The sequence below is a fragment of the Peromyscus eremicus genome, chromosome 10 (assembly GCF_949786415.1).
Source record: "Peromyscus eremicus chromosome 10, PerEre_H2_v1, whole genome shotgun sequence".
In the NCBI taxonomy this organism is placed as follows: domain Eukaryota; kingdom Metazoa; phylum Chordata; class Mammalia; order Rodentia; family Cricetidae; genus Peromyscus; species Peromyscus eremicus.
Window position 1 is genome coordinate 36,192,557 of NC_081426.1, and position 13,688 is coordinate 36,206,244.

The 13,688-nt window shown below is 42.4% G+C and overlaps 1 protein-coding gene across 1 annotated transcript in view; it reads right to left on the reverse strand.

Annotated features, from left to right (window-relative positions):
- Window positions 1-4,884, reverse strand: part of Bod1l1 (biorientation of chromosomes in cell division 1 like 1) — a 55,242-nt gene extending 50,358 nt beyond the window's left edge. The window contains exon 1 of the mRNA XM_059275815.1: window positions 4,648-4,884. Within this exon, the coding sequence (XP_059131798.1) occupies window positions 4,648-4,884 (237 nt within the window). The remainder of the gene's footprint in view (window positions 1-4,647) is intronic.
- Window positions 4,885-13,688: the final 8,804 nt, after the last annotated feature.

Consider the following 13,688-nt stretch of genomic DNA (forward strand, 5'->3'; position numbering starts at 1 on the left):
TAAGGTCAGAAGCATTGGGACCATATACTGGTAGTCTTATTTAGTAGCTGAAGGGGGCACAAGGGGCAACAGGAATGAAGACACAGACTGGGACCTGGTGCTGGCACAAGGAGGTTGGAGAGTGGGAATTCATTATACATATGAGCACAGGGATTCACTAGCTGAGCATAAACAGATACACAACTCACCTGGCAAAGTATGCAATAACTAAAATAATGGAAGTCTGTGATGGTAAGATAGGAGGTAAAAGTTATGGACTCAAGGGAAATTACTCAGGGACAGACCACTGAACTATAATCCAAATCTGATGTAACAGTAGTTCTCAAGCAAGAGTGATTTTAAACTCTCTTCCTGAAAGCAAGCATTTGGTAATGTCTAAAGCATTTTAGATCTTAACTGAGGAGGAGAGGGCAAGGATGCTATTGAATATTCTACACAGCTCAGGACAGACCCTACAGAAACTAATCAGCTCAAAAGGTGCACAGTGTCCAAGGCTTAGAACCCCTATCTTCACATCCCCCCAAAAAAAGAAGGAAGAGGAGGATGAAAATGAAATCAAGTCATCCCTATTCAAGAAATGGTTCTGAGGGCGGTGGTGGTGCACATCTCTAATCCCAGCACTTTGAAGGCAGAGGCAGGTGGATCTCTGAGTTCGAGGTTAGCCTGGTCTACAGAACAAATTCCAGGACAAAGAGAAACCATTTCAAAAAAAAAAAAAAAACAGAAAACCCAAAAAGGAAAGGAAGAAATGGTTCTGAGTTAGTGTCTCAGTCAGTCCCGTTACCATTACCTACTCATTCAGGGTTATCTTTCCTCTCTCTGTCTTCTTTTTTTTTTGGTTTTTTGAGACAGGGTTTCTCTGTGTAGCTTTGCGCCTTTTCCTGGAACTCACTTGGTAGCCAAGGCTGGCCTCGAACTCACAGAGATCTGCCTGGCTCTGCCTCCCGAGTGCTGGGATTAAAGGCGTGCGCCACCAACGCCCGGCTCTCTCTCTCTCTCTTTTTTTCCTTCAATATAGGTGGGTGACCTAGAATGATTTTAAGAAAAAGAGCACAGTATCACCCTGTGCCACTTCTCCCTCTCTCCTTTAAAAGCATATATCCCAGCAACCAATTTCCATATACCTACTCCCTCTACCTGTCCATCTGACAAAACTCTCACCTTCAGAGTTCATCCTATCACAGGTCATTGCGACATCCAATGCAGGCTTATTATACAGCCATTCTTTCACAGTTCCTGCCATCTTCTATACATACCACCATTCAACAATTTTTGCAGGGCACTGTATTTTGCAAAAGCAGAAATTCTTATCTCCTTTGCAGTGTAGCCCTGCTCTTGTCTACACTGCTTGGCAGATAAGTAATTAAAACGCTGTCCTCCAATAACTAGGTACCTACCTTGCAACAGAATTGAAGATCCTAGCCTTATGAGATGCTCTTTTATCACTTCCAATTTCCAACTCTTGCTCTTGTCTACTTTCTCTTTCCCAAGGAAGTCGCCCAATTATTTATTTATGGCCTTCTCCACTTAGTCATGAAATTTTCAACATGAAAATTTCTTTCTCCCTAACATTTATAATGTATATTTCTTCTTTTAACAAGTGTTTATTAGACTTGAATATATTTAGCTTTTTAGTCCCCTCAAAATAAATTCAAATTTCAACTTCCCCCAAAGGAAAAATTTTCTTTTTTTCTAAGTTTTTCCGTTAGCAGAGCATGATAGTACATGTCTGTAATCTCAGCATTTGCAACATTGAGGCAGGAGGATGGCAGTTTCAAGGTCGGCTTGGGCTACACACTGAGTTCAAGGCTAGCCTGTGCCACATGGCAGATTCTGCCTTAAATTTAAAATCAACAAGTTCTTCTGCTAAGCAAAGTCTGCAGATGCCACCAGAAGTTCCAGCATCAGAGGGTGTTCAGAACCTATTTCTACTACTCTTTCCCCCATGCTCCAAGGCGTCTCATTTCCTGATATTCCTGCCTACCCAAGCCTAACTCACATCCATCTTCTAAGAGAGTACGTTAAATGTTCCAAAGTTAGGGTCATCAAAACATTTGTCCAAAGTAGGCCATGAATTATCACCTCATCTAAAATATAAGTCAGATCATGACCCTTTGCTCAAACTCACTACTAACTTCTCAGTACTAGAAATCCCCCAAACAATTATGTTGAGATCCAAAATTTACTAGACTGTATTTTATGGCTCCAGGAGTGGCAGTAGACATTGGTACATCTCATTCTTGTGTAGATACACTGAGGTGGACACTCTGTTCTTGGACAGCACCTGGAAGCTATCAAGTGTCTTGATTCTTACACATGTATGACTGACTGACTGTTAACAGCCTATGCACTACATGTAAGACTTTTAGGTAGAAAGCAGGACAGTCTTTTGTGTTCAATTGTGAAGAATATCAGACTTCATGAGTGGCAGATGAGATTCAAGAGTTCCATTAAAGTGATTGTCCTTTGTATGAATAGGGATTATTATCTCTATGTTGGCCTACTCATTGTAATGTTATAAATGTTACATTCTTAAGTAGTATTCTTTTTCTTTTTACATATTAGAAAAAATAGAAATGTGACTTAATTACAAATATTTTAAATTAAAACCAACACAATTGTTATCTAAGGGAGAGGAAGGGAAGAGAGGGCTAGAAGGGAGGAGAAAGTCAAGGAGGGAAGGGAAGAGAGACTGAGTGATTATGGAAAGTTCCAGTAACTATGCCCTCCTGTGCCCACTCTCTGAGAAGAAGCTGTCATTTCAGTTCTGCTCCTCTCTAGCTTCAAGCTTCTCTTACCTAGAGAAGAATGTTCGGTGGACCTCAGCCCTCTATCCAGAGCATGAGGTTGAACCACATGAAATTGCCTCTAGTCAACTACTGTGAACTACTGAACACAGCACTTTAATGTGTGTATTTAAAGAGAAGGGCCTAGTTTTTCTTAGACTGTCATACCAACTTCTCTTCTTTCCCCCAAGGAACATTTTAATAATCTACTTTTGAGAGTTTTGGCAGGGATACTACAGACACACAGTAGTAACAATTAATGGGGATGGGATAAATAAAAGGTTGAGTTGGAAAGACTGTACCTCCTTCATCAGTATATTAAAACTTAACTTTTATATGCAATATACACAATGACAACACAGACACTCAGGTTTCTGAGAATATCAAAGTGTAATACCCACTTGCTGCTTGTAAACAACTAGCTTTAAACGGGGAAATATTTACCTAACCATGCCTAATATTTTCTCATTAAAATATTTTTCAAAAAGCAATAGCAATGACTTTAAAATATGGCCATGATAGTCCCTAAGTAAAATAAGATTATATTTCCTACACACACCCCAATAAACTAACGTCCCTGTGAATAAAACCTCTAACACCTTAGAAAGGCTAAGGGAATGGGTCCAACACCAGAGTCCTTGAAGGAGAAGATATCCTTAGGTACTTAGGAGGAATTTCTCTAGAGGAGATGGCAGAACAGTGTGCAGTCGACCTCAAAGCTGAGGACTTGCAGGTGCTATAAACACCCGAATTTTAAGGGAACCAGGTTCTTCAGACCTGCTAGTCTGAAAAAAACTTTCATCTTCATAGCTCCAATCAAATGGACTCACCCACTTCAAAGCAAAACCAAATACATACACTAAACCAAATGCAAGCAGCAAGAAGCCCACACTAGGAACCAACACCTCGCCTCCAGATGCACTCCCCTAGCTTTTCACCAACTTCACTCACACCAACTTCACTGACTGCTCCTTCCTGCACCCTCGGTTCACTCCGTTAAAGCCCCTTTCTGGGACAGTGCCGGGTTCCTCCGTTCCCCTTCTTTTTGGATACGGAACCTTGTTGCTGACTCTTGGCTTACGGTGCTCACTCTCCTAACGCATCCCCCCCCCCCCCCCCGTTCTTCTTCCACTTCAGCATTTGCTGTCATGTCTCCTCCACGCTTTCCCCACTGAACGGCTCCATTCTCTCTACCTCCATCTCTCTTTGCCTCTTCTCATCTTAGCAAACTGCCTTGACCTAACTACTAAATCAGGCAGTCACTGCTAGAGATCAAACGACAGTCCTATCTCCCAACCCACTTTTTTGTCTGCCCAGGTTTGCCTCCCTACCTTTGCATGTTTATCCGCCCCTCAATATCCTGCAAAACACATTGCAAATCACTCCATGACCACTTTACGACTTATGCAAACGCCAAATTTGTGGCTTTTTACAACCGAAGAAACTTTAGGAGGGCAAAAACCAACTTGGGTGCAAAGTTAATAGAGGGATAAATCACGAGAAATAATAATGAACATTAAACCGAGTCCCGTTTTCCCTAGTGCTTCCAAACCAGTTTCCCTAGGAACAATGACTCGGTCTTGCTTACCACCGCCGTGCAATTGCAGAGGCCAAGCAGCGCCCGGCACATAGTAGGTATTCAAGAAACACTAGCCTACGAAAGGAACACAAGGGCACGGGGATGAATGAACATTGCAAGCCTTGCAGAGTGCATGGCACAGCGCTGCAGGTCAGGAAAAAGGAAGCGGCTGCAAAAGGAGCCCTGTGAGCCAGACAGTCGCGAGGGTCCGGTCTCGGGAAGCCGCCCCTCCGAGCACGCGGGACCCCGCTCCCCGCGCCGCCCGCCGTCCCAGCCCCGCACCTTGGTGTCCACGTCCGCCAAGCAGTCCCTGCGGAACTGGTCGAAGAGCCCCTGGCTCTTGAGGTGGTTCACGATCATGGCAACGAGCTGCGGGTCCCCGGCGCCGGCACCTGCGCCGCCCGGCCCGCTCGCTCCGGGGCCAGCCCCAGGGCCCGGCGGCGGCGGTGGAGGCTGTGGCTGCGGCGGCGGCGGCGGCGGCGCGGGCGGCGGAGGCTGCGGCTGCGGGTTGGTGGCCATGGCGGCCCGGGCCGTGGAGCGCGCGAGCCCAGGCGGGCAGGCGCTCCGGGGGAGGCGACTACACAGGTCCCGCCGCCTGAGGGAAGCCAACGGGATGTTGTTACGGAACCAGCGGATCTGGAACAACCCCGGAAGTGAAAAGGAACTGAGGGAAAGGAGGAAAAGGCGGTGACAGCCGCAACTATGGTCTGGCTACGGGGGCCGCCATGGTCCAATTCCCGCCGCCTGGAGGCGTGAGCGCCCTCGTGAGGCTGACCGGGTCTGGAACTGGCTGTGGTGGCGTCCGCCGCTGGGAGGCAGGGCAGCTGAGCGCTGTATCGGAGCGGAGCGCTGGTTGGGAGCATAAGCCTGCCTGCGTTGCACCTTCAGGGTCTGCACAGAGTAGACAGGAGGAGAGAGGGGTTGCCCTAGTTTTACCTGTGTGGCTGCCGGCCCCACCGCACTTGCTTCTTTTTCTCCGGGTGGTGGAAATCCGTAAGCATTTACAGTGTGAACCGTTCGTGGGACTGCGGGAGAACTCTCGGGAGTCTAGGATTCAGTTTCTTTCCAGAAGGGTAACTTCAGGGTCTTCGCTTTTCTGTTCCACCCACCCATCCCATTTTCCCTTTGACATCCCTTGCTACTCTTCTGGTGTGGTTTCCTCTCTTGCACTAACCAAGCGGCCTCCCATTACTGTCTCTTAAGACAGAATTTTAGCTATGAGGGTTTTGCTGCTCGGTACCGTAAGAGTGGGTGAAGCTTATGTAGGTAGCATTGTGTCTCAGGCATGGCATGTACTCACGATAAGGGGTTTAGTCCTTGGAAGACACTTAAGATTAGGTCTTTGTATATTCTGGCTTTTTTTTTTTTTTTTTTTTTGGTCACTTGACACAAGCTAGAGTCATCTGTGAGGAGGACACCTCAGTTGAGAAAAGTGCCCCCATAAGATCTGGCTGTAGGCAAGCCTATGGGGCGTTTTCTTAATTATGATTGGTGTAGGAGGGCCTCAGTCAATTGTGGGTGGGGATATCCTTGGGCTGGTGGTCTTGGGTTCTATAAGGAAGCAGGCTGATTGCAAGCAAGCCAGTAAGCAGCACTCCTCCATGGCTTTTGCATCAGCTCCTGCCTCCAGATTCTTGCCCTGTGAGTTCCTATCCTGACTTCCTTTGATGATGATGAACAGTGATGTAGAAGTGCAAGTGAAATAACCCGATCCCCACCAAGTTGCTTTTGGACATGGCGTTTCATCACAGCAATAGTATCCCTAACTAGGACACTCTTCTAATTTCAATTTGCGTATCAGGAAACGATGTAAATTGTACAATGTTATACAGCCTTGTTATTGCCTGTCCTGGGGCCGAGTCTTTAAAGATGTTCTTAAAATTGTTCTTAAAGCTGAGCAGTGGTGGACCATGCCTTTAATCTCAGCACTTGGGAGGCAGAGGCAGGCAGATCTCTGAGTCTGAGGCCAGCCTGGGCTGCCTAAAAAACAAAACAAAACAAAACAAACAAACAAAACCAAACCCAATCAAAACAAAACAAAAAAAACCTTAAAAAAAAGATCAGTCAAGTTTAAATCGGTATAAAGTATAATTTCATTTCTTTCTTTTTCCTTTCCTTTTCTTTTTTGTTTTGAAACTAAGTCTAGCCATGTAGGTTTCATTGGCTTTGAACTCACTGTGTGGGTCCACTTGGCTCTACCTCCTGAGTGCTGGGACTAAGGATGTGTATACCATTTGAAAATGTAATCCATTTTCAAAATACATTTTGGTAACACGATGAGATTATAACTTGTATTTCCTTAGTGTACCAAAGTGCAATCCAATATGTTGTTAAGTGTATGTTGTCAAGTGTGTATATAATATGAAAAGACAGTGTTTATTTGGTATGTATGTATATCTATATATACATATATATATATATAATTTATACAACTATTCTGAAATAGCTAAGTGAGAATCATCCATAAAACTGGAAAACTTGCCAGGTAATGGTGGTGCATGCCTTTAATCCTAGCACTCTGGAGGCAGAGGCAGGTGGATCTTGGTGAGTTCGAGGTCAGCCTGGGCTACAGAGTGAGTTCCAGGAAAGGTGCAAAGCTACACAGAGAAACCCTGTCTCGAAAACAAAACAAAACAAAACAAAAAACAAACAAAACAAAACCAAACTTGAAAAACTTAACAAATTTAATTAGGTACAATGACTAATCTTTAAAGATTAATTTAAAAAAAAGGTATTTGCTGCTAAAAAGAATTTGTTTAGTGGCTAATAAATAATATTATTTATATAATATATATAAAAGGTCCTAAGTCTTTTTCAAAATGTTTGAACGTATGAATTGATAATAATTTAGATAATTCACAACTGATATCCTAAAATATGTGGTGGTTGGCTTGTTGAAGAAATCTAACAAGTAGCATGTTTGCACACGGGGAGTTCCAGTTATACTGATTGCACACACTAGATACAATGTAGCTTGAGCAATGCCGTAGCCTTGAAAAACCTCCCGGATACATTGAAAAGAATCCGGGTCACTGATCTGTATTGTTGGCCTCTTTCAAAAGCACTTTTCTTTCTGTTTGAGGACAGAGTCTAGGGATGAATATTGCAATTACCTGGAGAAAAGGGAAGGGGGGCACATTAACAGTTTTTACTTTCAGAAATCTTTTTAAAGTAGTGTTTCTTGCCAGTGACCTCTTTTGCTTTGTTTGCTCTGTATTGTTTCCTTAGAAATGATAATACAATTTTGACAATAGTGCATGCAAAAAAAAAAAAAAAAAAAAAAGGCGTCTCCCCCTCCCCGCCCCCACACGTGAACACTGTGAACAGCCACTCTGTGAACAGCTTCTGTGAGAACACTGAAGGCACAAAGATACATTATTTGCCTTTCAAAGGTAAGGGCACCTGTTGCAGCCATTTTTCTGTTTCTGTGGCAATATGAAACAGCCCATGAAGGTGTACCCTTGTGCAGCCACTTTGCAGATTAGTTTGATCTTCTATGTGACCCAGCCATATCATTCCTTGGCACATACCCACTGGAGTCTACAACTTACAGAGACACTCTCACAACCATGTTTATTGCAGCTCTATTCACAACAGATAGGAAATCAGCCAACAGGCCCGTCAACTGACACTTGGTAAAAGATGTTGTCTTGGTCGTTGTTCTATTACTGTGAAGAGACACCATGACCACAGCAACTCTTATTAAGTATTTAATTGGAGCTTGCTTACAGTTTCAGAGGTTTAGTCCATTATCATCACAGTTGAGAGCATGGCAGCAAGCAGGCAGGCATGGTGCTAGAGAAGTAGCTGAGAGTTCTACATCTCAATCTGCAGGCCTCAGGGAGACAGAGCCACTGGGCCTGGCTTGAGGTTTTGAAACATCAAAGCCCACCTCTAGTAACACACTTCCTCCAACAAGGCCACACCTCCTAATCTTTCTTAAATATTGCCACTCCCTGATCACTAAGCATTCAAATATATGGGGGTCATTCTTATTCAAATGTGATGTGATGCATATACATAATAGGATGTTATGTAACTTCAAAGAAAAATGAAATTATAAAATTTGCAAGAAAATGCATGAAACTGGAAAATACTGTACAGAGCCAGTTGACCTGGGCTCAGAAAGACAAATACTACATGGTTTCTTTCATAATGCAGGTTCCAGTCTCTCCATTTTACATTTTGTGTGCTCATTTTGGAGTACCCTGGGAATCCAAGAAACTAAAAATGGACAGTATGTGTGGGATGGTTTATAGTGGCGTAGATAGTACTATGTAGGTTACAGGAGGATAGAGAGCAGGTGTATTGAGGGTGAGAAGGGTCAAATGAGGAGGAATGGTAGGGATGAAGGAGACGAAAAGGATAAAGGGTGTCAAGTCAAAGGAAGACAGCTAGGTAACCTACTGTGGTAACCCAGTTAAAAAACATAAAAGTGCTGGGTATAGTGGCACATTTAATCCCACATTTAATCCCAGCACTCAGAGGCAGGTGGATCTCTATGAGTTTAAGACAAGCCTGGTTTACATTCTACATAGTGAGTCCCAGTCCCAGGGTATGCAGTTAGACACTGTCTCAAAACAAAATAAAAGAGAACAAAACACAAAAGAGAGTTCTAAGGCAGATACTTCATTTATGTGCTGTTAGTATTGTTTAGTTTCCCCCCTGACACCCCAACTGTACTAGGGGATACTTTGAAAACTCACTTTAATTGGGGAACATGGATTCTTAGGATATAGTCTGTTAGGTTACAAGTTCCCTAGCTTTTGAAATACCATTTTTCTCTATATGCATTAACTATGGTCATGACTTCCATGGTCGTTTGAATAAAAATAGCCCCCAAAAGCTTATAGGGAGTGGCATTATTAAGAAATATGGCTTTGTTGGAGTGGGTGCAGCCTTGTTGGAAGAAGTGTGTCACTAGAAGCAGGCTTTGAGGTTTCAGATGCTCAAGCCAGGTCCAGTGTTTCACTTTGTCTTCCTCCTGCCTGCTGATCCAGATGTAGAACTCTCAGCTTCTCTCCAGCACCATCCCTGCCTGCATGCCACCATGCTTCCAGCCATGATGACAATGGACTAAACCTCTGAACTGTAAGCCAGGCCCCAATGAAATGTTTTCCTTTATAAGAATTGGGGTGGTCACCTGGCTTTTGGGAACCTGTTCCCATGTTGGAGTACCTCATCCAGCCTTTATGCAGGGGTAGGAGCTCAGTCCTACCTCAGCTTGACAAGCCATGCTTTGCTTAAGCCCATGGGAGGCCTGCCCCTTTCTGAATTGGAATGGGGGAGGAGTGGATAGGAAGGGAGTAGATGGGAGTCGGGGGAGTGAATGAGAGGAGAGGAGGGAGGGGAAACTGTGGTTGGTATGTAAAATAAATGAAAAAAAAAAGGTCAAGTAGATAAAATAAAATTAAAAAAAGAATTGCTATGGTCATAGTGTCTCTTCACAGCAATTGAAACCCTAAGACACCTTCCTTTTAAAGACATGTTTTTATTGATTTAAGTAAGTTCAGTTTGTTCTAACATTTCTAGTTCAACATTTCTACCTCATAGAGTTCACACGAATTTCACCAATCTTGGCAAGCCTACCATCAACAAGAAGTGCAAGCATTGACTATTATCTAGGAATGTGTTGTAGTTTACTATTTCTAAAATCAATAGCAATATAGTAATCCCATTGGTTGGACCTAGTTACTATTATTATCATCTTAGTCTTAAGGGTTTTGTGTCTGAAATCAGGGTATCCCCATGATCAAGCTTTGTACTGGAAGATTTAAAATCTACCAATTTAAAAGCTAGTGTTTTAAAATTCTGAACAACGAGAGAAACCATTTAATGAGGATAGTGAGACTATTTCGAATCTTTTAAACATGAACGTTTGAATCAAATAAAGAAGCCTGGGCCATAAAATCATGGCTGTTGAGAGAATATAATATCCTCAGTTACAGCTTCATTGCATCAAATGTCAGCAGTACTCTTGTCAGTAGGAAACTATATAAAGCCAAATTCCAAATGTCTTGGACAGTTTTTTGAAGATTTAATTATAAAAGTATCCCAACAAATGATAGTTGCTAGAACTGTTACTAGAGGGATTTTGAACTCAGTTACTCTGGAATCTCAGTTGATGTAGTTGAAGATAAGTATCATATACTGTACTTTTTAAGATGCTCATATACTCACAGATAAGCAGTCATACAAAACAAGAATATCAACCTTATAGGTAAAGTTTTCAGGGGCATCTTTGTTCAGAGATATCAGAACCTTTTCTCCCTCTAGGCTTTTTCTTAGAAACAGACAATAACTGCATACTCCAGTGGATGACCCTGTAGGTAGATTTTTTTCTTTGAGCCGCCAGCTCACAAAAAAATGACACAAAGACTTATTATTAATTATGAAAGCTCAGCCTTAGCTTAGGCTTGTTTCTAATTAGCTCTTATAACTTAAATTAACCCATTTCTATTAATCTACATTCTGCCATGTGGCTCATAGTGTTTACCGTTTCCCCTGCATGTCCTTCTTCTTGAATCTCCCCCTTCTTTCTTCCCAGAGCTCTCACTGTCTGAAAGTCCTGCCTATACCTCCTGCCTAGCTATTGGTCATTTAGCTTTTTATTAAACCAATCACAATGACATATCTTTACACAGTGTAATCAAATATCTCGCAACAGACCTCCATGACCATGTGCACTCACTGGACTCAGTGGATTTAGAAAATTTTTTATTATAAGAGGAGGACATGAAGTTGGGAGGGGAATAAGATGGGAGAACTAGGGGAGAGCTGGAGGTGGAGAATGAAAATGTAGATATGGTTAAGATACCTTGTGTGCATATGTAAAAATTTCAAAGAATAAATAAAATTTGAAACTAGGTAATAATACTTTCCTTTGGAATAGAATTTTGTTCCCCTTGGCGATAGCTAGAGAATAGAGTAGGAGGAGAGGATGATGAAGAAGGAGGCAATGTTGGAACAGGATAGAGTATATGGCTGAAAACAAGGTCTTTGGAATTCAGAGTCTGACACAACTTATAAAATATAATTCTTGTTTTTATACATCTTTTAAAAATTGACATAGTTTCTTTTTTCTTTTTGGTTTTTCAAGACAAGGTTTATCTTTGTAATAGCCTTGGCTGTCCTGTAATTCACTCTGTAGACCAGGCTGGCCTTGAACTCACAGAGATCCACCTGCCTCTGCCTCACAAGTGCTAGGATTAAAGGCGTGTCCTTGACATAGTTTCTTAAACTCTCTTTCATTTCTGGCAAGTTAGCAATTTCGTCATTTCTTATCTTAGAAGTTTCTAAAATTCAGTTAAAATATGCTGCCCGTTTATTACCTCTAGTGACAAATACCTCTATCAGGTATGACTCTTAGTTTAACACAGCATACTACACACACACACACACACACACACACACTCACACACACAACAACAACACTCCTAAACATCTGGGAATATCATTTCCCCAAATTGTGCAAGTTGAATTACTACAATTATGAAACATAAAATTAGCTGGAGTATCAAATTATGTTTTTTTCCCTTTGCACCCTTCTTTCCTTTAATTTCACTTTCCTCTTTTAGTGCCTCCTTATTTTTCTCCTTAAAATTGTAAACTTTTATCCTACTTGGTTATGGGAGCCCACAAGTGACTCAGTTTCCTAGTTTGAATCTGAAGTCTATTCTGAGTCAATAGAGCTCAAGCTTGCTTGCTCCAGGGCTGTGAGAAAGTCCTGATTAGCTCACAACAAGGAACACACTATCTAGTTAGACGCAGGCTGCTGATGCCAGCTAAAGGTACATCATGGTAGAAAATGAAACTACCTGCTCCTTGACCCAAGGACAGGATAGATAGTGGTTGAATGCCTGTGCTGTGCATTGTTTAATATCTGTCCTTCAAGTTTGTATATAAGCTGGCTGTGAAATAAACTCAGGCATTGTCTGGTATTGACTGGCAGTCCTCTTGGCTCTGTTCTGTCTTCTTCATTGTCTCTACAGTCCACACGCCTCCACCCAGCTACCCAGTTGACTCATTGGCAGGTTCTGACACTTGTTGGATCTTGTGTTTTTAAATGAACTTAGTTGGTAGATTTGTTCAACTCTTATAAACTAAAAGGAAGTTGGAGTAAGTGTTGGAGCCCGCTAGGTTTCCTAGTGGCTGTACCCAGCAGGACTGCATAAGAGGTTGATTGGACCACAAGCCTGAGTATCAGGTGTTTGTAAGGGTCTACACTTGGTTGTACCTAGCTAGGGGGAGGTCTTTTGCCCCTCCCCTTGGCATTGTTATAAATAGCCCTTTGGAATAAAGCTCTGGGCTGAGTCTGTCCTGTATTTTCTATCTTTTTCTTTCCCCTCTTCATTTCTAACTAAGTCTCTTATTCCTCATTCCTCAAGGGTACCTGGGGTAAATAAATGTGGGGGCCAGTCCTCCACAAGTAAGATTGTCTAAGCATTATGTATTAGGAAGTTTAATTGGAATGGAACCCTTTTTTGAGGTAGGGGATTTTATCATGTAAGTATACCATGTAACAGTCACAGAAACATGTACCCATTAGGCACAGTGATATAACCTTTAAGCTGAAAGCTCAACCTAAGATTTATGTGCTGCTTATGGAAATAGCTCACTTGAGGCTCACCCAAAGGTTGATTCCTCTCATTGCATCTTGCTTTATCCTGCAATGTGTGGGTTTGTTTGAGTTCATGTCCTTACTTTAATTATGGACTACAGTGTGGAGGTAGGTATAAGCCAAATAAACCCTTTCCTCCCAACTTGCCTTAGGTCATGGTGTTTCATCACAGGGACAGTAACCCTAATTAAGACACTCGGGAAGAGGGAATCTCAATTGAGGAATTGCCTACATCAGATTGGCTTGTGGATATGTCTGTGGGGACAATTTTCTTGATAGAAGACCAGCTGGTCTTCCTCAGGTACCATCTAATTGCAATTACCAATATTTTAATTGAACTTGTGATAATTCAGTGGTACCACAGCTCTTTGTAGAAAACTAGGAAAAGTTTGTTGATATTGGTGAGTAGGCTGGAGGCAAGAAAAAGACCCAGACTACACCAATTGAAGTCTCTCTTTGGAAAATTTTAAGGTGACTGGTATCCTTCTCCAAGGGGCACACTGTAAGCAGAATTCTGGAGTATTAAAAAACCAAGTCCTCAGCCACATAGGTAGAGCTGGTTGTGGTGGTATTGTGTTCCCCAAAATATTGTGCATGCTAATAAACTTATCTGGGGTCAGAGAACAGGACAGCCACAATATTACATATAGAGGATAGGCAGTGGTAGCACACGCCTTTAATCCTAGCATTCCAGAGGCAGAAA